Here is a 24,196-nt window from a genome sequence, read left to right as displayed (position 1 = left end):
TCACTTTTTATTCAGGGTGAGAATCACTCACTGTGTAACTGTACAGAGTCACTGCTTATTCAGGGTAAGGATCACTCACTGTGTAACTGTACAGAGTCACTGTTTATTCAGGGTAAGATTCACTCACTGTGTAACTGTACAGAGTCACTGTTTATTCAGGGTAAGGATCACTCACTGTGTAACTGTACAGAGTCACTGTTTATTCAGGGTAAGGATCACTCACTGTGTAACTGTACAGAGTCACTGTTTATTCAGGGTAAGGATCACTCACTGTGTAACTGTACAGAGTCACTGTTTATTCAGGGTAAGGATCACTCACTGTGTAAATGTACAGAGTCACTGTTTATTCAGGGTAAGGATCACTCACTGTGTAACTGTACAGAGTCACTGTTTATTCAGGGTAAGGATCACTCACTGTGTAACTGTACAGAGTCACTGTTTATTCAGGGTAAGGATCACTCACTGTGTAACTGTACAGAGTCACTGTTTATTCAGGGTAAGGATCACTCACTGTGTAACTGTACAGAGTCACTGTTTATTCAGGGTAAGGATCACTCACTGTGTAACTGTACAGAGTCACTGTTTATTCAGGGTAAGGATCACTCACTGTGTAACTGTACAGAGTCACTGTTTATTCAGGGTAAGGTTCACTCACTGTGTAACTGTACAGAGTCACTGTTTATTCAGGGTAAGGATCACTCACTGTGTAACTGTACAGAGTCACTGTTTATTCAGGGTAAGGATCACTCACTGTGTAACTGTACAGAGTCACTGTTTATTCAGGGTAAGGATCACTCACTGTGTAACTGTACAGAGTCACTGTTTATTCAGGGTAAGGATCACTCACTGTGTAACTGTACAGAGTCACTGTTTATTCAGGGTAAGGATCACTCACTGTGTAACTGTACAGAGTCACTGTTTATTCAGGGTAAGGATCACTCACTGTGTAACTGTACAGAGTCACTGTTTATTCAGGGTAAGGATCACTCACTGTGTAACTGTACAGAGTCACTGTTTATTCAGGGTAAGGGTCACTCACTGTGTAACTGTACAGAGTCACTGTTTATTCAGGGTAAGGGTCACTCACTGTGTAACTGTACAGAGTCACTGTTTATTCAGGGTAAGGATCACTCACTGTGTAACTGTACAGAGTCACTGTTATTCAGGGTAAGGTCACTCACTGTGTAACTGTACAGAGTCACTGTTTATTCAGGGTAAGGATCACTCACTGTGTAACTGTACGGAGTCACTGTTTATTAAGGGTAAGGAGCACTCACTGTGTACATGTACAGAATCACTGTTTATTCAGGGTAAGGATCACTTAATGTGTAACTGTACAGAGTCACTGTTTACTGAGGGTAAGGATCACTCACTGTGTAACTGTACAGAGTCACTGTTTATTCAGGGTAAGGATCACTCACTGTGTAACTGTACAGAGTCACTGTTTATTCAGGGTAAGGATCACTCACTGTGTAACTGTACAGAGTCACTGTTTATTCAGGGTAAGGATCACTCACTGTGTAACTGTACAGAGTCACTGTTTATTCAGGGTAAGGATCACTCACTGTGTAACTGTACAGAGTCACTGTTTATTCAGGGTAAGGATCACTCACTGTGTAACTGTACAGAGTCACTGTTTATTCAGGGTAAGGATCACTCACTGTGTAACTGTACAGAGTCACTGTTTATTCAGGGTAAGGATCACTCACTGTGTAACTTTACAGAGTCACTGTTTAATCAGGGTGAGGTTACTCACTGTGTAACTATACAGAGTCACTGGTTATTCAGGGTAAGGATCACTCACTGTGTAACTGTACAGAGTCACTGTTTATTCAGGGTAAGGATCACTCACTGTGTAACTGTACAGAGTCACTGTTTATTCAGGGTAAGGATCACTCACTGTGTAACTGTACAGAGTCACTGTTTATTCAGGGTAAGGATCACTCACTGTGTAACTGTACAGAGTCACTGTTTATTCAGGGTAAGGATCACTCACTGTGTAACTGTACAGAGTCACTGCTTATTCAGGGTAAGGATCACTCACTGTGTAACTGTACAGAGTCACTGTTTATTCAGGGTATGTATCACTGACTGAGTAACTGTACAGAGTCACTGTTTATTCAAGGTAAGATTCACTCACTGTGTAACTGTACAGAGTCACTGTTTATTCATGGTATGTATCACTCACTGTGTAACTGTACAGAGTGTTTGTTTATTCAGGCTCAGTTTCAATCACTGTCTAACTGTACAGAGTCACTGTTTATTCAGGGTGAATATCACTCACTGTGTAACTGTACAGAGTCACTGCTTATTCAGAGTAAGGATCACTCACTTAAAAATTGTGCAGAGTCACTGTTTATTCAGGGTAAGATTCACTCACTGTGTAACTGTACAGAGTCATTGTTTATTCAGGGTAAGGATCACTCACTGTGTAAATGTACAGAGTCACTGCTTATTCAGGGTTTGTATCACTCACTGAGTAACTGTACTGAGTCACTGTTTATTCAGGGTAAGATTCACTCACTGTGTAACTGTACAAGTCACTGTTTATTCAGGGTAAGGATCACTCACTGTGTAACTGTACAGAGTCACTGTTTATTCAGGGTAAGGTTCACTCACTGTGTAACTGTACAGAGTCACTGTTTATTCAGGGTAAGGATCACTCACTGTGTAACTGTACAGAGTCACTGTTTATTCAGGGTAAGGATCACTCACTGTCTAACTGTACAGAGTCACTGTTTATTCAGGGTAAGGATCACTCACTGTGTAACTGTACAGAGTCACTGTTTATTCAGGGTAAGAGTCACTCACTGTGTAACTGTACAGAGTCACTGTTTATTCAGGGTAAGGATCACTCACTGTGTAACTGTACAGAGTCACTGTTTATTCAGGGTAAGGATCACTCACTGTCTAACTGTACAGAGTCACTGTTTATTCAGGGTAAGGATCACTCACTGTGTAACTGTACAGAGTCACTGTTTATTCAGGGTAAGGGTCACTCACTGTGTAACTGTACAGAGTCACTGTTTATTCAGGGTAAGGATCACTCACTGTCTAACTGTACAGAGTCACTGTTTATTCAGGGTAAGGTTCACTCACTGTGTAACTGTACAGAGTCACTGTTTATTCAGGGTAAGGATCACTCACTGTGTAACTGTACAGAGTCACTGTTTATTCAGGGTAAGGTCACTCACTGTGTAACTGTACAGAGTCACTGTTTATTCAGGGTAAGGGTCACTCACTGTGTAACTGTACAGAGTCACTGTTTATTCAGGGTAAGGATCACTCACTGTGTAACTGTACAGAGTCACTGTTTATTCAGGGTAAGGGTCACTCACTGTGTAACTGTACAGAGTCACTGTTTATTCAGGGTAAGGATCACTCACTGTGTAACTGTACAGAGTCACTGTTTATTCAGGGTAAGGATCACTCACTGTGTAACTGTACAGAGTCACTGTTTATTCAGGGTAAGGGTCACTCACTGTCTAACTGTACAGAATCACTGTTTATTCAGGGTAAGGATCACTCACTGTGTAACTGTACAGAGTCACTGTTTATTCAGGGTAAGGATCACTCACTGTGTAAATGTACAGAGTCACTGTTTATTCAGGGTAAGGGTCACTCACTGTGTAACTGTACAGAGTCACTGTTTATTCAGGGTAAGGATCACTCACTGTCTAACTGTACAGAGTCACTGTTTATTCAGGGTAAGGATCACTCACTGTGTAACTGTACAGAGTCACTGTTTATTCAGGGTAAGGGTCACTCACTGTGTAACTGTACAGAGTCACTGTTTATTCAGGGTAAGGGTCACTCACTGTGTAACTGTACAGAGTCACTGTTTATTCAGGGTAAGGGTCACTCACTGTGTAACTGTACAGAGTCACTGTTTATTCAGGGTAAGGATCACTCACTGTGTAACTGTACAGAGTCACTGTTTATTCAGGGTAAGGGTCACTCACTGTATAACTGTACAGAGTCACTGTTTATTCAGGGTAAGGATCACTCACTGTGTAACTGTACAGAGTCACTGTTTATTCAGTTGGAATGATCACTCACTGTGTAACTGTACAGAGTCACTGTTTATTCAGGGTAAGGGACACTCACTGTGTAACTGTACAGAGTCACTGTTTATTCAGGGTAAGGGTCACTCACTGTGTAACTGTACAGAGTCACTGTTTATTCAGGGTAAGGATCACTCACTGTCTAACTGTACAGAGTTACTGTTTATTCAGGGTAAGGATCACTCACTGTCTAACTGTACAGAGTCACTGTTTATTCAGGGTAAGGATCACTCACTGTCTAACTGTACAGAGTCACTGTTTATTCAGGGTAATGGTCACTCACTGTCTAACTGTACAGAGTTACTGTTTATTCAGGCTAAGGATCACTCACTGTCTAACTGTAGAGAGTTACAGTTTATTCAGGGTAAGGATCACTCACTGTGTAACTGTACAGAGTCACTGTTTATTCAGGGTAAGGGTCACTCACTGTAACTGTACAGAGTCACTGTTTATTCAGGGTAAAGATTACTCACTGTGTAACTGTACAGAGTCACTGTTTATTCAGGTTAAGGATCACTCACTGTGTAACTGTACAGAGTCACTGTTTATTCAGGGTAAGGATCACTCACTGTGTAACTGTACAGAGTCACTGTTTATTCAGGGTAAGGGTCACTCACTGTGTAACTGTACAGAGTCACTGTTTATTCAGGGTAAGGGTCACTCACTGTCTAACTGTACAGAGTCACTGTTTATTCAGGGTAAGGGTCACTCACTGTCTAACTGTACAGAGTCACTGTTTATTCAGGGTAAGGGTCACTCACTGTGTAACTGTACAGAGTCACTGTTTATTCAGGGTAAGGGTCACTCACTGTCTAACTGTACAGAGTCACTGTTTATTCAGGGTAAGGGTCACTCACTGTGTAACTGTACAGAGTCACTGTTTATTCAGGGTAAGGGTCACTCACTGTGTAACTGTACAGAGTCACTGTTTATTCAGGGTAAGGGTCACTCACTGTCTAACTGTACAGAGTCACTGTTTATTCAGGGTAAGGATCACTCACTGTGTAACTGTACAGAGTTACTGTTTATTCAGGGTAATGATCACTCACTGTCTAACTGTACAGAATCACTGTTTATTCAGGGTAAGGATCACTCACTGTGTAACTGTACAGAGTCATTGTTTATTCAGGGTAAGGGTCACTCACTGTCTAACTGTACAGTCACTGTTTATTCAGGGTAAGGATCACTCACTGTGTAACTGTACAGAGTCACTGTTTATTCAGGGTAAGGATCACTCACTGTCTAACTGTACAGAGTCACTGTTTATTCAGGGTAAGGGTCACTCACTGTCTAACTGTACAGAGTCACTGTTTATTCAGGGTAAGGATCACTCACTGTGTAACTGTACAGAGTTACTGTTTATTCAGGGTAAGGATCACTCACTGTCTAACGGTACAGAATCACTATTTATTCAGGGTAAGGGTCACTCACTGTGTAACTGTACAGAGTCACTGTTTATTCAGGGTAAGGGTCACTCACTGTGTAACTGTACAGAGTCACTGTTTATTCAGGGTAAGGGTCACTCACTGTCTAACTGTACAGAGTCACTGTTTATTCAGGGTAAGGATCACTCACTGTGTAACTGTACAGAGTCACTGTTTATTCAGGGTAAGGGTCACTCACTGTGTAACTGTACAGAGTCACTGTTTATTCAGGGTAAGGATCACTCACTGTGTAACTGTACAGAGTCACTGTTTATTCAGGGTAAGGATCACTCACTGTGTAACTGTACAGAGTCACTGTTTATTCAGGGTAATGGTCACTCACTGTGTAACTGTACAGAGTCACTGTTTATTCAGGGTAAGGGTCACTCACTGTGTAACTGTACAGAGTCACTGTTTATTCAGGGTAATGGTCACTCACTGTGTAACTGTACAGAGTCACTGTTTATTCAGGGTAAGGGTCACTCACTGTGTAACTGTACAGAGTCACTGTTTATTCAGGGTAAGGGTCACTCACTGTGTAACTGTACAGAGTCACTGTTTATTCAGGGTAAGGGTCACTCACTGTCTAACTGTACAGAGTCACTGTTTATTCAGGGTAAGGGTCACCCACTGTGTAACTGTACAGAGTCACTGTTTATTCAGGGTAAGGGTCACTCACTGTGTAACTGTACAGAGTCACTGTTTATTCAGGGTAAGGGTCACTCACTGTCTAACTGTACAGAGTCACTGTTTATTCAGGGTAAGGGTCACTCACTGTGTAACTGTACAGAGTCACTGTTTATTCAGGGTAAGGATCACTCACTGTGTAACTGTACAGAGTCACTGTTTATTCAGGGTAAGGGTCACTCACTGTGCAACTGTACAGAGTCACTGTTTATTCAGGGTAAGGATCACTCACTGTGTAACTATACAGAGTCACTGTTTATTCAGGGTAAGGATCACTCACTGTGTAACTGTACAGAGTCACTGTTTATACAGGGTAAGTGTCACTCACTGTCAAACTGTACAGAGTCAATGTTTCTTCAGGGTAAGGGTCAATCACTGTGTAATTGTACAGAGTCACTGTTTATTCAGGGTAAGGGTCACTCACTGTCTAACTGTACAGAGTCACTGTTTATTCAGGGTAAGGTCACTCACTGTGTAACTGTACAGAGTCACTGTTTATTCAGGGTAAGGGTCACTCACTGTCTAACTGTACAGAGTCACTGTTTATTCAGGGTAAGGGTCACTCACTGTGTAACTGTACAGAGTCACTGTTTATTCAGGGTAAGGATCACTCACTGTCTAACTGTACAGAGTCACTGTTTATTCAGGGTAAGGGTCACTCACTGTGTAACTGTACAGAGTCACTGTTTATTCAGGGTAAGGGTCACTCACTGTGTAACTGTACAGAGTCACTGTTTATTCAGGGTAAGGGTCACTCACTGTGTAACTGTACAGAGTCACTGTTTATTCAGGGTAAGGGTCACTCACTGTGTAACTGTACAGAGTCACTGTTTATTCAGGGTAAGGATCACTCACTGTGTAACTGTACAGAGTCACTGTTTATTCAGGGTAAGGGTCACTCACTGTCTAACTGTACAGAGTCACTGTTTATTCAGGGTAAGGGTCACTCACTGTGTAACTGTACAGAGTCACTGTTTATTCAGGGTAAGGATCACTCACTGTGTAACTGTACAGAGTCACTGTTTATTCAGGGTAAGGATCACTCACTGTGTAACTGTACAGAGTCACTGTTTATTCAGGGTAAGGGTCACTCACTGTGTAACTGTACAGAGTCACTGTTTATTCAGGGTAAGGATCACTCACTGTCTAACTGTACAGAGTCACTGTTTATTCAGGGTAAGGATCACTCACTGTCTAACTGTACAGAGTCACTGTTTATTCAGGGTAAGGATCACTCACTGTCTAACTGTACAGAGTCACTGTTTATTCAGGGTAAGGGTCACTCACTGTCTAACTGTACAGAGTCACTGTTTATTCAGGCTAAGGATCACTCACTGTCTAACTGTACAGAGTCACTGTTTATTCAGGGTAAGGTTCAATCTCTGTGTAACTGTACAGAGTCACTGTTTATTCAGGGTAAGGGTCACTCACTGTAACTGTACAGAGTCACTGTTTATTCAGGGTAAGGATCACTCACTGTGTAACTGTACAGAGTCACTGTTTATTCAGGGTAAGGGTCACTCACTGTGTAACTGTACAGAGTCACTGTTTATTCAGGGTAAGGATCACTCACTGTGTAACTGTACAGAGTCACTGTTTATTCAGGGTAAGGGTCACTCACTGTCTAACTGTACAGAGTCACTGTTTATTCAGGGTAAGGGTCACTCACTGTGTAACTGTACAGAGTCACTGTTTATTCAGGGTAAGGATCACTCACTGTGTAACTGTACAGAGTCACTGTTTATTCAGGGTAAGGGTCACTCACTGTGTAACTGTACAGAGTCACTGTTTATTCAGGGTAAGGGTCACTCACTGTGTAACTGTACAGAGTCACTGTTTATTCAGGGTAAGGATCACTCACTGTCTAACTGTACAGAGTCACTGTTTATTCAGGGTAAGGATCACTCACTGTCTAACTGTACAGAGTCACTGTTTATTCAGGGTAAGGATCAATCACTGTCTAACTGTACAGAGTCACTGTTTATTCAGGGTAAGGGTCACTCACTGTCTAACTGTACAGAGTTACTGTTTATTCAGGCTAAGGATCACTCACTGTCTAACTGTAGAGAGTTACTGTTTATTCAGGGTAAGGATCACTCACTGTGTAACTGTACAGAGTCACTGTTTATTCAGGGTAAGGGTCACTCACTGTAACTGTACAGAGTCACTGTTTATTCAGGGTAAAGATTACTCACTGTGTAACTGTACAGAGTCACTGTTTATTCAGGTTAAGGATCACTCACTGTGTAACTGTAGAGAGTCACTGTTTATTCAGGGTAAGGATCACTCACTGTGTAACTGTACATAATCACTGTTTATTCAGGGTAAGGGTCACTCACTGTGTAACTGTACAGAATCACTGTTTATTCAGGGTAAGGGTCACTCACTGTCTAACTGTACAGAGTCACTGTTTATTCAGGGTAAGGGTCACTCACTGTCTAACTGTACAGAGTCACTGTTTATTCAGAATAAGGGTCACTCACTGTGTAACTGTACAGAGTCACTGTTTATTCAGGGTAAGGGTCACTCACTGTCTAACTGTACAGAGTCACTGTTTATTCAGGGTAAGGGTCACTCACTGTGTAACTGTACAGAGTCACTGTTTATTCAGGGTAAGGGTCACTCACTGTGTAACTGTACAGAGTCACTGTTTATTCAGGGTAAGGGTCACTCACTGTCTAACTGTACAGAGTCACTGTTTATTCAGGGTAAGGATCACTCACTGTGTAACTGTACAGAGTCACTGTTTATTCAGGGTAATGATCACTCACTGTCTAACTGTACAGAGTCACTGTTTATTCAGGGTAAGGATCACTCACTGTGTAACTGTACAGAGTCACTGTTTATTCAGGGTAAGGGTCACTCACTGTCTAACTGTACAGAGTCACTGTTTATTCAGGGTAAGGATCACTCACTGTGTAACTGTACAGAGTCACTGTTTATTCAGGGTAAGGATCACTCACTGTCTAACTGTACAGAGTCACTGTTTATTCAGGGTAAGGATCACTCACTGTCTAACAGTACAGAGTCACTGTTTATTCAGGGTAAGGGTCACTCACTGTCTAACTGTACAGAGTTACTGTTTATTCAGGCTAAGGATCACTCACTGTCTAACTGTACAGAGTTACTGTTTATTCAGGGTAAGGATCACTCACTGTGTAACTGTACAGAGTCACTGTTTATTCAGGGTAAGGGTCACTCACTGTGTAACTGTACAGAGTCACTGTTTATTCAGGTTAAGGATCACTCACTGTGTAACTGTACAGAGTCACTGTTTATTCAGGGTAAGGATCACTCACTGTGTAACTGTAGAGAGTCACTGTTTATTCAGGGTAAGGATCACTCACTGTGTAACTGTACAGAGTCACTGTTTATTCAGGGTAACGGTCACTCACTGTGTAACTGTACAGAGTCACTGTTTATTCAGGGTAAGGGTCACTCACTGTGTAACTGTACAGAGTCACTGTTTATTCAGGGTAAGGGTCACTCACTGTCTAACTGTACAGAGTCACTGTTTATTCAGGGTAAGGGTCACTCACTGTGTAACTGTACAGAGTCACTGTTTATTCAGGGTAAGGGTCACTCACTGTCTAACTGTACAGAGTCACTGTTTATTCAGGGTAAGGGTCACTCACTGTGTAACTGTACAGAGTCACTGTTTATTCAGGGTAAGGGTCACTCACTGTCTAACTGTACAGAGTCACTGTTTATTCAGGGTAAGGGTCACTCACTGTCTAACTGTACAGAATCACTGTTTATTCAGGGTAAGGATCACTCACTGTGTAACTGTACAGAGTTACTGTTTATTCAGGGTAATGATCACTCACTGTCTAACTGTACAGAGTCACTGTTTATTCAGGGTAAGGATCACTCACTGTGTAACTGTACAGAGTCATTGTTTATTCAGGGTAAGGGTCACTCACTGTCTAACTGTACAGTCACTGTTTATTCAGGGTAAGGATCACTCACTGTGTAACTGTACAGAGTCACTGTTTATTCAGGGTAAGGATCACTCACTGTCTAACTGTACAGAGTCACTGTTTATTCAGGGTAAGAGTCACTCACTGTCTAACTGTACAGAGTCACTGTTTATTCAGGGTAAGGATCACTCACTGTGTAACTGTACAGAGTTACTGTTTATTCAGGGTAAGGATCACTCACTGTCTAACGGTACAGAATCACTATTTATTCAGGGTAAGGGTCACTCACTGTGTAACTGTACAGAGTCACTGTTTATTCAGGGTAAGGGTCACTCACTGTGTAACTGTACAGAGTCACTGTTTATTCAGGGTAAGGGTCACTCACTGTGTAACTGTACAGAGTTACTGTTTATACAGGGTAAGGATCACTCACTGTGTAACTGTACAGAGTCACTGTTTATTCAGGGTAAGGGTCACTCACTGTCTAACTGTACAGAGTCAGTGTTTATTTAGGGTAAGGGTCACTCATTGTTTAACTGTACAGAGTCACTGTTTATTCAGGGTAAGGGTCACTCACTGTTTAACTGTACAGAGTCACTGTTTATTCAGGGTGAGGATCACTCACTGTGTAACTGTACAGAGTCACTGTTTATTCAGGGTAAGGGTCACTCACTGTGTAACTGTACAGAGTCACTGTTTATTCAGGGTAAGGGTCACTCACTGTCTAACTGTACAGAGTTACTGTTTATTCAGGGTAAGGGTCACTCACTGTCTAACTGTACAGAGTCACTGTTTATTCAGGGTAAGGGTCACTCACTGTGTAACTGTACAGAGTCACTGTTTATTCAGGGTGAGGATCACTCACTGCGTAACTGTACAGAGTCACTGTTTATTCAGGGTAAGGGTCACTCACTGTCTAACTGTACAGAGTCACTGTTTATTCAGGTTAATAGTCACTCACTGTGTAACTGTACAGAGTCACTGTTTATTCAGGGTAAGGATCACTCACTGTGTAACTGTACAGAGTCACTGTTTATTCAGGGTAAGGATCACTCACTGTGTAACTGTACAGAGTCACTGTTTATTCAGGGTAAGGGTCACTCACTGTCTAACTGTACAGAGTCACTGTTTATTCAGGGTAAGGGTCACTCACTGTCTAACTGTACAGAGTCAGTGTTTATTTAGGGTAAGGGTCACTCATTGTTTAACTGTACAGAGTCACTGTTTATTCAGGGTAAGGGTCACTCACTGTTTAACTGTACAGAGTCACTGTTTATTCAGGGTGAGGATCACTCACTGCGTAACTGTACAGAGTCACTGTTTATTCAGGGTAAGGGTCACTCACTGTCTAACTGTACAGAGTCACTGTTTATTCAGGGTAATGGTCACTCACTGTGTAACTGTACAGAGTCACTGTTTATTCAGGGTAAGGATCACTCACTGTGTAACTGTACAGAGTCACTGTTTATTCAGGGTAAGGATCACTCACTGTGTAACTGTACAGAGTCACTGTTTATTCAGGGTAAGGATCACTCACTGTGTAACTGTACAAAGTCACTGTTCATTCAGGGTAAGGATCTCTCACTGTGTAACTGTACAGAGTCACTGTTTATTCAGGGTAAGGGTCACTCACTGTCTAACTGTACAGAGTCACTGTTTATTCAGGGTAATGGTCACTCACTGTGTAACTGTACAGAGTCACTGTTTATTCAGGGTAAGGGTCACTCACTGTCTAACTGTAGAGAGTCACTGTTTATTCAGGGTAATGGTCACTCACTGTGTAACTGTACAGAGTCACTGTTTATTCAGGGTAAGGGTCACTCACTGTCTAACTGTACAGAGTCACTGTTTATTCAGGGTAATGGTCACTCACTGTGTAACTGTACAGAGTCACTGTTTATTCAGGGTATGGGTCACTCACTGTGTAACTGTACGGAGCCTGTTTATTCAGGGTAAGGATCACTCACTGTGTAACTGTACAGAGTCTGTTTATTCAGGGTAAGGATCACTCACTGTGTAACTGTACAGAGTCACTGTTTATTCAGGGTAAGGGTCACTCACTGTCTAACTGTACAGAGTCACTGTTTATTCAGGGTAATGGTCACTCACTGTGTAACTGTACAGAGTCACTGTTTATTCAGGGTATGGGTCACTCACTGTTTAACTGTACAGAGTCACTGTTTATTCAGGGTAAGGGTCACTCACTGTGTAACTCTACAGAGTCACTGTTTATTCAGGGTAAGGATCACTCACTGTGTAACTGTACAGAGTCATTGTTTATTCAGGGTAAGGGTCACTCACTGTGTAACTGTACAGAGTCATTGTTTATTCAGGGTAAGGGTCACTCACTGTGTAACTGTACAGGGTCACTGCTTATTCAGGGTAAGGGTCACTCACTGTGTAACTGTACAAAGTCACTGTTTATTCAGGGTAAGGGTCACTCACTGTGTAACTGTACAGAGTCACTGTTTATTCAGGGTAAGGGTCACTCACTGTCTAACTGTACAGAGTCACTGTTTATTCAGGGTAAGGGTCACTCACTGTGTAACTGTACAGAGTCACTGTTTATTCAGGGTAAGGGTCGCTCACTGTGTAACTGTACAGAGTCACTGTTTATTCAGGGTAAGGATCACTCACTGTCTAACTGTACAGAGTCACTGTTTATTCAGGGTAAGGGTCACTCACTGTGTAACTGTACAAAGTCACTGTTTATTCAGGGTAAGGGTCACTCACTGTCTAACTGTACAGAATCACTGTTTATTCAGGGTGAGGATCACTCACTGTGTAACTGTACAGAGTCACTGTTTATTCAGGGTAAGGATCACTCACTGTCTAACTGTACAGAGTCACTGTTTATTCAGGGTAAGGGTCACTCACTGTGTAACTGTACAGAGTCACTGTTTATTCAGGGTAAGGATCACTCACTGTCTAACTGTACAGAGTCAATGTTTATTCAGGGTAAGGGTCACTCACTGTGTAACTGTACAGAGTCACTGTTTATTCAGGGTAAGGGTCACTCACTGTGTAACTGTACAGAGTCACTGTTTATTCAGGGTAAGGGTCACTCACTGTGTAACTGTACAGAGTCACTGTTTATTCAGGGTAAGGATCACTCACTGTCTAACTGTACAGAGTCACTGTTTATTCAGGGTAAGGGTCACTCACTGTGTAACTGTACAAAGTCACTGTTTATTCAGGGTAAGGGTCACTCACTGTCTAACTGTACAGAGTCACTGTTTATTCAGGGTGAGGATCACTCACTGTGTAACTGTACAGAGTCACTGTTTATTCAGGGTAAGGATCACTCACTGTCTAACTGTACAGAGTCACTGTTTATTCAGGGTAAGGATCACTCACTGTCTAACTGTACAGAGTCACTGTTTATTCAGGGTAAGGGTCACTCACTGTCTAACTGTACAGAGTCACCGTTTATTCAGGGTAAGGATCACTCACTGTGTAACTGTACAGAGTCACTGTTTATTCAGGGTAAGGATCACTCACTGTGTAACTGTACAGAGTCACTGTTTATTCAGGGCAAGGGTCACTCACCTTGTTTGTTATTTTCGAGTTCAATATGTTTTGAGTTGTATGATTCACCTACCTGTCTGTTATCCCACACGTGTTAAACAGCATCTCTGCATATCTTCCTAGTTTGCGTCGTTTTACTAACTCCAGGTCCACAAGATAATTGTCGACGTGGATACGCTGCATGCAGCCGTGGAACATACTCACATTAGAAAAACAGCCCAAGGTCCTCACAGTTGCAGGGCAGCCTGTGCATGTTCAGAGCAGAAAGTGAGGGGGTGTGTTAGTGTGCACAAAGTCAGAGGAGAGGCTCAATTTCCAACAAAAGCCTTGTTTGAAAAGCAGAATATATAAAGCTGCAAAAGGAGGCTGTGCCAAGAATCACTAACCCCACAGATGAAGAATGAGGTTAGAAAAAAATTAAATGAAGAAAAGGACATTGCGAAGCCTAAATAATGACAAGAATAAATGAGAATGAGAGACAATAAAGGGAGAGATTAAGAGGAATAAGGAGAGTGAGGAGGGAGAATAAAATTTCTCCAAAAAATGACAAAGTAACGCATTCTTCAGATAGATCAGTAAAAAGAGAAACATTAAATGTTAAATGTGCCAGGAATGGTTAGGAAAGAATAAATGATAAGTGATGGGAATATTTAAAAATATTTCATTTCAGTGTCTACAGAAGAGGAGGCTGCAAACGTAATTCCTGAATTGGTTAGAAACAAGATGAGAAATATCTTAGTGAAGTGTTTGAGAAGTTATTTATCATAAAGGAGAATTTCTGAGGAGAGGAAAATGGGAAAAGGATGGCAGACAATGGACATTGAGAATACATCAAAGGATTGAAGTTTGGACAATGTAATCGAAATCCATTCTTAAAATGGAGATGGAATTAATCCAGGGAATGGCAGGCCGGTTAGTCAAACACCTGCAGCAGAGAAGAAGAATCTTTAAATTACTAAATATCTAAATGAAATGAAATAGATTTCAGAAAGGAAGATCAAGGTGAATAAATCTGTGGTGACAGCAGACCAGTTGATAGGGGAATGTGACAGATGTGCAACCCAAGGGCCTGAATTTTCACCTCAGTGAGGGGGTGCAATCGACAGGCCTGGGAGCACTGGGGAAACGGATTGCTGACTATGGTCAGCTCCCGACTGCGATTTCACGTTGGCTGGCCAATTAACGGCCAGTGAGAGAAAGCTGAGAGAGAAAGCAGCCTGAAAGCAGAGAGCTGCCTCAGGGAGCTGTAGACCCGAAACCCAGGAAATGAAGTTTTGAAAATCAGGAAAAAAATGTCCAAGTGTCACAATCAGGCACCTGAACATATGGATGATAAAAACGCTGTCCACAGATTTTTATTTTTATTTTATTTAATCACGGGAACCTCACCCCGCCCTTGGATAAGGTTTCATGAAAAATGCAAAGTCCGCCTGGCTGATTCGCCCGTGCACTAACCATAGGGTTGGAGAGACCGTGAAAAATCGCAGACAACTGCACCATTAACGGGCTTAACTGCCCTCTTAATTGTTGGCAGGCGCACTTCCAGCTTTTGTGCGTACCTGTCGAATGAAATATCGCACGAGCATGGGGTGATATTGGGATGCTCACCCGATGTCTTTCCGCACAATTTTACACCCAATTGGTTCAGGCGCACGCCCGCCCACAAGGTGTAAAATTCTGCCCGAGGACTTTCAGAAAACTCACTAGAGAAAACTGGAGAAGGGAGATGATAACAAATTGAGATAAAACTGGTCAGAAAGTAATAGTTAAGGTTGGATGCAAATGGGCAGTGGGGTCCCACAAGGTTCAGTTCTGGGCCACTTCCGTTCACTGTGTGTGTCAGTGACTTGGCTGGAGAGAGAGGTGCTGACACAGGATGCAGAATAATTCATTCTGAGGATCAATGAAAGCTGCAAGTGGAATTCGATGAATGGGAAAAAGGCTACCGAAGGAATTTAATGCATGTGTGAGGTGATACATCTTGGTTAAAAAAATAAAACAGGCCGGGTGATGTAAGGAGCAGAGGCATTTGGGGTTTCAGGTTCACTAAACATTTAAACAAGGTCAAGAGGATAAGGTCATAAAATAACCTAATTGGATAACTGAGCCTTTATGGCAGGAGGAATTGAAAAAATTCAGATGTGATGAAGAATTTATATAAACCTCAATAAGAGTACAGTTAGGGACTGAATGCAGTTTTGAAATCCAGGCTGTAGAAAGTTTGAGGTTTGAAAAAGGAAATAGCACAGATTCTCGAGGATGAAATCTCCTTTGAGTCAAAATGAAGACAGACATGGAAAATTGGAGACATTTTGGTTAAGAGGAAAATTGAGGATAGAGATATTTAAAATTATGAAAGGATAGGACAGAGTAAATAGAACATTTATAACTGTCTGTTTTAGATATTGTCTTGTGTAATGAGACAGGTTTAATTAGTAATCTCAATGAAGCATTTCACTTTGAGTTCAAGAATGGCATACTAAATCTGAAACTAGCATTTTAAACTTAAATAAAGCCAATCACACAGGTATGAGGGCGAGTTAGCTAAGGTAGATTTGGAAATTATGTTAAAAGGGATGACACTAGATGGGCAATGGAAAACATTGAAAGAAATATCCTTAATTCTCAAAGGGTATATATTCCATTGAGAAATAGAGCTCCACAAGAAATGTAACTCATCCATGGCTATCGGTTGAGGATAGGGATAGCATTAGATTAAAATACCTGGATTATAATATTGCCCAGGAGAGTAGCAAGGATTGGGCAAGTTTTAGATACCAGCAAAGAATGACCAAAAAATTGATGAAGAAAGAGAACATGAGAGTAAACTAGTGAGAAATCTAAATGTTTGCAAAAAGAAGAACAGTGGTGAAAGTAAACATGGGTCCCTGAGACACGAGAAATTATAATGGGGAATAGGAGAGCAGCAGGCACATTAAACATATTTTTTGTGTCTACCTTCTTAGTAGAAGCCACAAAAAACAGACCAAAATAGTGGGAAACCAAGGGCCTAATGTGAGTGAGGGATTTGAAGTAATTAATATCGCGAAGAAAATAAACGGAAAAATTAACTCAACGAATCTTCTAGACCAGACAGTCTACATCCCAGGGTTCTGAAATAAGTGACTGTAGCTATCATGGACACACTGGTTGTGATCTTCCAAATTCTCTAGATTCTAGAGGAGGCACTGCTAGACCTGGATTGTGGTAATAGGGTAGGCCAAGTAGATCAAATGTCAGTTGGGGAACATTTAAGGGGCAGTGATCCTTGTATCATAAGAATTAGGTTGATTATCAAAGAAGACAAAGAACAATCCAAAGTAATAATAATTAGCTGAGGGAAAAACCAACTTCAGTGAGGTAAGAATAGATACGACTCAGATAAATTGGTATCAACGATTGGAAGGTGTTGTACTTTACATGTCTAAGAGCAGGGATGACACTAGCTTGTATGTGTGTAACAGGTTTTATTTACAGTGCTTTAAAATGTCTGCTCCATGCTTACACCTCTAGCTTTCAGTAACTTCTGTAACATGTTTACTTTTTCTCTGAGTCCATACCCAGGCTTAACCAATCAGGCACAGTGAGCATCAATAGTAAACAGATTCACATAATCAAACAGATGAACTGAGCATTTGAAAACTACAGCAGGCAAAATTTTAACCGAACAATGGGCTGCCTTTAAAGAAGAGAGTTTGGTCACAGTGAAGTTATGTTCCCATGAAGGAGAAAGTTAGGGCAAACAAATCCAGACCTCCTTGGATGATGAAAAAGATAGAGATTATGAAGAAGAAAAAAAGTGTGCTTATGACAAATGTCAGGCGGATAATACAACTGAACACCAGGTTGAATATAAAATATTCAGAAGGGAATTGAAAAAGCAAATAGGAGAAGAAAAGCAAGGGTATGAGAAGAGACTGGCAGCTAACATAAAAAAGGGAATTCAGAAATTTTCTATACATACATAAATAGTAAAAGGTAATAAAAGTAGGAATGAGGGCGATTAGGGACCAAAAAAGGGATTTACGCATGGAGGCATGGTTGAGGTATTAAATGAAAACCTTACTAAGGAAGAAGATGCTGCCCAGATCATGGTGACAGAAGAGGTTATTCAGAAATTCCTCGTTATCTCGGTCCTAAATGGCCTGCCCCTTATTCTGAAACGGTGTCCCCCCGGGTTCTGGAACCCCCTGGACAGAGAAAACATCCTTCCTGCATCTGCCCTGCTGATCTACCCTGCTGTGCCCTGTAAGAATGTTGTATGTTTCAATGAGATCACCTCTCATTCTTCTAAATTCAGAGCAACAGTATCCTCAATCTCTCCTCATAAGACAATCCTGCCATCACAGGGATCTGTCTAGTGAACCTACAGCCAAGCTATCCTTCCCTAAGTACGAGACCAAAACTGTACACAATACTCCAGGTGCACCCTCACCAATGCCCTGTACAATTGTAGCAAGGCATCCTTACGCCTGTACTTAAATCCTCTTGCAAGAAAGCCAACATAACCTTTGCCTTCCTAATTGCTTGCTGTAACTGCAAATCCGCTTTCATTGCCTCATAAACAAGGACATCCAAGTCCCTTTGGACATCAACACTTCCCAACCTCTCGCTATTTAAGAAATGCTCTGCCTTTCTGATTTTCTTACCAAAGTGGATAACTTTACATTTTTTCCACTTTATGTTTCATCTGCCACGTTCTTGCCCACTCACTTAGTCTGTTTAAATCCCCTTGAAGCCTCTTTGCATCCTCCTCACAACTCACATTCCCACTAAGTTTTGTGTCATCAGCAAATTTGTAAATATTACATTTGGTCCCCACATCCAAGCACTGATCCTTGTAGCACCCCACTAGTCACAGCCTGCCAACCTGAGAGTGATCTATTTATCCCTACTCTCTGCTTTCTGTCCGTTAACCAGTTCTCAATCCAGGCCAGTATATTACCTCTAATCCCATGAGCTCTAATTTTACTTATTAACCTCCTGTGTGGACCTTATCAAAAGCCTTCTGAAAATCCAAATACACAACATCCACTGATTCTCCATTATCTATTCTGCTAGTTACATCCTCAAAAAACTCCAACAGGTTTGTCAATCACAATTTCCCTGTCATACATCCATGTTGACTCTGCCCAATCTCACCACTATTTTCTAAATGCTCAGTTATCTTTAGAATAGATTCTAGCATTTTCCTACTACTGATGCCAGAATAACAGATCTGTGGTTCCCTGATTTTCTCACCCTCCCTTCTTAAACAGTGGGGTTACACTTGCTACCTTCCAATCTGCAGGAACCATTCCACAATCTACAAAATTTTGAAAAGTGACCACCAATGCATCCACTATCTCTACAGCCACCTCTTTCAACACTCTGGGATGTAGATCATCAGGGTCAGGGGATTTATCAACTTTCAATCACATTAATTTCTCCAGGAATACTTTTTTAAAAAACTAATACTAATTTCTTTCAGGTCCTTGTTCCCGCTAGTCCCTTGAATCCCTCATATTTTTGGGAGGTTTTTTGTCTCTTCCTCCATGAATACAGACACAAAATATTTGTTTTGTTTCTCTGCCATTTCCTTATTCCCCATTATAAATTCTCCTGTCTCTGCCTGCAGTTGTTTTTGCTAATCTTTTCCTTTATACATACCTATAGAAACTTTCACAGTCTGTTTTTAGCTACAATATTTATATGGCTGGTCCAGTTCGGTTTCTGGTCAATGGTAACCCCAAGGATGTTGGTAGTGGGGGATTCAGCAATGGCAATGGCAATGAATGTCAAGAGGAGCTGGTGAGATTGTCTGTTATTGGAGATGGTCAATGCCTGGCAGTTGTGTGGCGTGAATGTTACTTATATCACAGGGAAAACATAGGAGTAAAGGAATTGATAAAGTAAAATAACACCCACCTCCAAAGTAGTATTGATCTCCAGTCTGTACCCGTAAAGCATGGTTAATCCGTATTGGCGAATCCTCCCTCTCATCAATGACAACAATAACAGAATCCATTCGGGCAAGCAGCTGAACTGAGTGCCAGTGTCCGTCAGTCAAGTTATAACCTGGCAGAGCAAAGAAGAGAGAGTGGGTGTGGGGAGTCTGTCCACCGGTCACTGAAGGACTCCGCACAATCCAGCAGCTGCAGTTCACTTCTCCATCCCACAGATCACCTTTTAGCCAAAAATCAAAACAATTGACCAGCTCAGGTGCTAGAAAAAAACAACAATCTTTCCATAAATGCCTCCCATTTCCATTCCTGGTCCCTTGAAGCACCTACATTGTCTGAGATTAGGAACCTCAACCAATGGCCCATTATTCAGGTGCCAGTCTCAGTACAGTGTCAACAGGGCACGCACAAAAAAACACACACATACTTTCCAAGGAGTCACTAGACAGCATCAGGAGGAGATTTGGATAATTCCTTCCATTCCTCATTGACTCTACAGCCAATCAGCTTGCCTCAGCTGTGTGCCACACTGGGCAATGTAGCTCTGCACTATACCACAAGAGGGCAGCATCGAGATTCAGCTGCTAAATGAGTGGAACAGAGAAAGAAAATTGGGGAATTCCCCAAACGTTGTACCTGCAGCAAACTCCAGTCTTTTCCTGCCAGTCTGTTGAAATGAAATGTTGATCTGCCCTTCACTTAAACCCATCTCCAGCCAACCAATGCCATCAGAAAAGTTGCTAAAAAGAAGCAGGCCGCTTGTGTCTGAAGATCGGAAACTGAAATTGATAGCCAGCTGGTTCTGCATTGGTAACCCGGGAACCTGGATAAAGCTGGCTGGGGTTGCGAAGGTTATTGGATCGTACGGCTTGTCCTTATAGAAGAATTCATGACAGCGAAATCGTACATCACCCTGATTGAAGGAATGGAAATATTAATGACATCACCTTATACCCAACAGCAAAAACATTCTCTGCGACTCAAACACAGTTTTAAACTTACACCCAATCTTCCGGACAATATGGAATCAAAGCATATACAACAAAGCAGGAGGCCTTTCAGCCCATCATCCCTGTGCTGGTGTTAACTGCAGCAGAACCATCTACCCTCTTATCTCCTTTTCTGCTCTGTCCCAAAACTCTTCAGTTTTTGACCGGGAGTTTCTCTAAATGCCTAATGAAAGCCTGTGGCTGACTCAAAGCAGCAACCCTGTGTGAGAGTGCATTCCATTTTATAATTACTATGTGAAAAACTTCCCTTTCTCTTTTTATGCCTCTTGTGTCAATCCTACATTGACCCCTTGATACCAATTCAGCAGCCAGTGAATTATTTACCCTCTCAAAAAAAACTTAAAATACACTGATAAATTTCCCATAACCATCTCCACTCCAGTAAGTGCAGCCATTGCTTTTCCAAAGCCCTCATATAATTATATCATGCAGTTGTCAGCCCTCTGAATCTACATTACTCCTGTCCTTTTTTAACATAAGATACACAAAACTGCACACTCTTTGCTAACTGTGGCTCTCCAATTTACAGATTCACCTTCACCTCCTCCCTTCATGACCCCTAAAGTTGAGAATCAAAGCTCCAGCAAGAGAACATATAAAGCAGGAGCAGAAGTAGACTATTCGGCCCCTCGAGTCTGCTCCGTCATTCAATAAGATCATGGCTGATCTTCTTCTGTTTCGATTTCCACATTCCCATCTACCCCCTTTAACCTTTGATTCCCTTGCCTAAGAAGAACCTATCTACCTCTGACTTAAAAATATTCAGTGACCCCACCTCCACCGCCTTCTGAGGCAGAGTTCCAAAGTCACACAACCCTCAGAAAAAAAATTCTCCTCATCCCTGTCCTAAAAGGACGACCCCTAATTTTAAAACAGTGCCCTCTAATTCTAGACCCAGCCATAAGAGGAAACATCCTTTCCATATCCACCTTGTCGATATCATTCAGGATCTTATAACCTTTAATCAATTCACCCCTCAATCTTCTAGCCTCCAGTGGAAACAAGCCCAGTCTGTCCAACCTTTCCTCATAAAACAACCCACTCATGCCAAGTATCAATCTGGCAAACCTCCTCTGAACTGCCTCCAATGCATTTACACTTTGGGCACTTCTTGCAAATCAGAAAAAGACTCATTTATGGGCACTAAGATAAAAGCAAAAAACTGTGGGTGCTGGAAATCCAAAACAAAAATAAAAATACCTGGAAAAACTCAGCAGGTCTGGCAACATCTGCGGAGAGGAACACAGTTAACATTTCGAGTCCGTATGAGTCTTCAACAGAACTATGGGCACTCTCTGTTTCCTGTTAGCCAACCAATCTTCTATCCGTGCTAATGTGTTATCCCCTACGCCATGAGCTTTTATTCATTCATGGGATATGGGCTTTGCTGGCTGGGCCAGCATTTATTGCCCATCCCTAGTTGCCCTTGAGAAGGTGGTGGTGAGCTGCCTTCTTGAACCGCTGCAGTCCATGTGGTGTAGGTACACCCACAGTGCTGTTAGGGAGGGAGTTCCAGGATTTTGACCCAGCGACAGTGAAGGAACGGCGATATATTTCCAAGTCAGGATGGTGAGTGGCTTGGAGGGGAACTTCCAGGTGGTGGTGTTCCCATCTATCTGCTGCCCTTGTCCTTCTAGATGGTAGCGGCCGTGGGTTTGGAAGGTGCTGTCTAAGGAACTTTGGTGAATTCCTTGTAGATGGTACACACTGCTACCACTGTGCGTCAGTGGTGGAGAGTGAACGTTTGTGGATGGGTGCTAATCAAGCGGGCTGCTTTGTCCTGGATGGTGTCAAGCTTCTTGAGTGTTGTGGGAGCTTCACTCATCCAAGCAAGTCAGGGTATTCCATCGCACTCCTAACTTGTGCCTTGTAGATGGTGGGCAGGCCTAGGGGAGTCAGGAGGTGAGTTACTCATCGCACGATTCCTAGCTTCTGACCTGCCCTTGTAGCCACGGTATTTATATGGCTAGTCCAGTTCAGTTTCTGGTCAATGGTAACCCCCAGGATGTTGACAGTGGGGAAATTAGTGATGGTAATGCCTTTGAATGTCAAGGGGCAATGGTTAGATTCTCTCTTCTTGGAGATAGTCATTGCCTGGCACTTGTGTGGTGCAAATGTTACTTGCTACTTATCAGCCCAAGCCTGAAAAATATCCAGGTCTTGCTGCATTTGAACATGGACTGCTTCAGTATCTGAGGAGTCGCGACTGGTGCTGAACATTGTGCAATCATCAGCGAACATCTCCACTTCTGACCTTATGATGGAAGGAATCTCATTTATGAAGCAGCTGAAGATGGTTGGGCCGAGGGCACTACCCTGAGGAACTCCTGCAGTGATGTCCTGGAAGCTGAGATGACTGACCTCCAACAACCACAACCATCTTCCTTTGTGCTAGATATGACTCCAACCAGTGGAGAGTTTTCCCCCGATTCCCTTTAACTCCAGTTTTGCTAGGGCTCCTTGATGTCACACTCGGTCAAATGCGGCCTTGATGTCAAGGGCAGTCACTCTCACCTCACCTCAGGAGTTCAGCTCTTTTGTCCATGTTTGAACCAAGACTGTAATGAGGTCAGGAGCTGAGTGGCCCTGGCAGAACCCAAACTGGATGTCAGTGAGCAGGTTATTGCTAAGCAAGTGCCGCTTAATAGCACTGTTGATGAACCCTTCCATTGGTGATGATTGAGAGTAGGCTCAATAGACGGGGCAGTAATTGGCCAGGTTGGATTTGTCCTGCTTTTTGAGTGCAGGACATTCCTTGGAAATTTCCCACATAGCCTGGTAGATGCCAGTGTTGTAGCTGGAACAGCTTTCACCAGGGGCGTGGCATGTTCTGGAGCACAAGTCTTCAGTACTATTACCAGAATATTGTCAGGGCCCATAGTCTTTGCACTATCCAGTGTTTCAGCTGTTTCTTGATATCATGTGGAGTGAATCAAATTGGCTGAAGACTGGCATCTGTGAAACTGGGGTCCTCCAGAGGAGGCTGAAATGGATCACCCACTCGGCACTTCTGGCTGAAGATTGTAGCAAATGCTTCAGCCATATCTTTTGCACTGATGTGCTGGGCTCCCCCATCATTGAGGATGGGGATATTTGTGGAGCCTCCTCCTCCTCCAGTGAGTTCTTTAATTGTCCACCACCATTCATGACTGAATGGAGCAGGACTGCAGAGCTTAGATCTGATCCTTTGGTTGGATCGCTTAGCTCTGTCTATCACTTGCTGCTTATGCTGTTTGGCACACAAGTAGCCCTGTTTTATAGCTTCACCAGGAGGGCACCTCATTTTTAGGTATGCCTGGTGCTGCTCCTGGCATGCCCTCCTGCAATCTTCATTGAACAAGGGTTAATCCCCTGACTTGATGGTAATGGTAGAATGGGGGATATGCCGGGTCATGAGGTTACAGATTGTGTTCGAGTACAATTCTGCTGCTGATGGCCCATAGAGCATCATGGATGCCCAGTCTTGCGTTACGAGATCTGTTCGAAATCTATCCCATTTAGCACGGTGGGTAGTGCCAGACAACACGATGGAGGGTATCCTCAGTGTGAAGGCAGGACTTCGTCTCCACAATGACTCCCACGGAGTGGTCACTCCTACCAGTACTGTCATGGACAGATGTA

The 24,196-nt window shown here is 42.4% G+C and overlaps 1 protein-coding gene across 5 annotated transcripts in view; it reads right to left on the bottom strand.

Annotated features, from left to right (window-relative positions):
- The window catches only part of cntnap1 (contactin associated protein 1), a 1,152,571-nt gene that overhangs the window by 1,108,147 nt on the left and 20,228 nt on the right, over positions 1-24,196 (bottom strand). For all 5 annotated transcript variants that reach the window (XM_041173305.1, XM_041173307.1, XM_041173308.1 and 2 more), the window contains exons 8-10: positions 20,202-20,478; positions 19,531-19,680; positions 13,697-13,868 (exon numbers count right to left, since the gene is read on the bottom strand). In XM_041173305.1, the coding sequence (XP_041029239.1) occupies positions 13,697-13,868; positions 19,531-19,680; positions 20,202-20,478 (599 nt within the window). The remainder of the gene's footprint in view (positions 1-13,696; positions 13,869-19,530; positions 19,681-20,201; positions 20,479-24,196) is intronic.

The sequence above is a fragment of the Carcharodon carcharias genome, chromosome 23 (assembly GCF_017639515.1).
Source record: "Carcharodon carcharias isolate sCarCar2 chromosome 23, sCarCar2.pri, whole genome shotgun sequence".
Taxonomy (NCBI): Eukaryota; Metazoa; Chordata; class Chondrichthyes; order Lamniformes; family Lamnidae; genus Carcharodon; species Carcharodon carcharias.
This window is presented reverse-complemented; position numbering and strand designations above follow the sequence as displayed.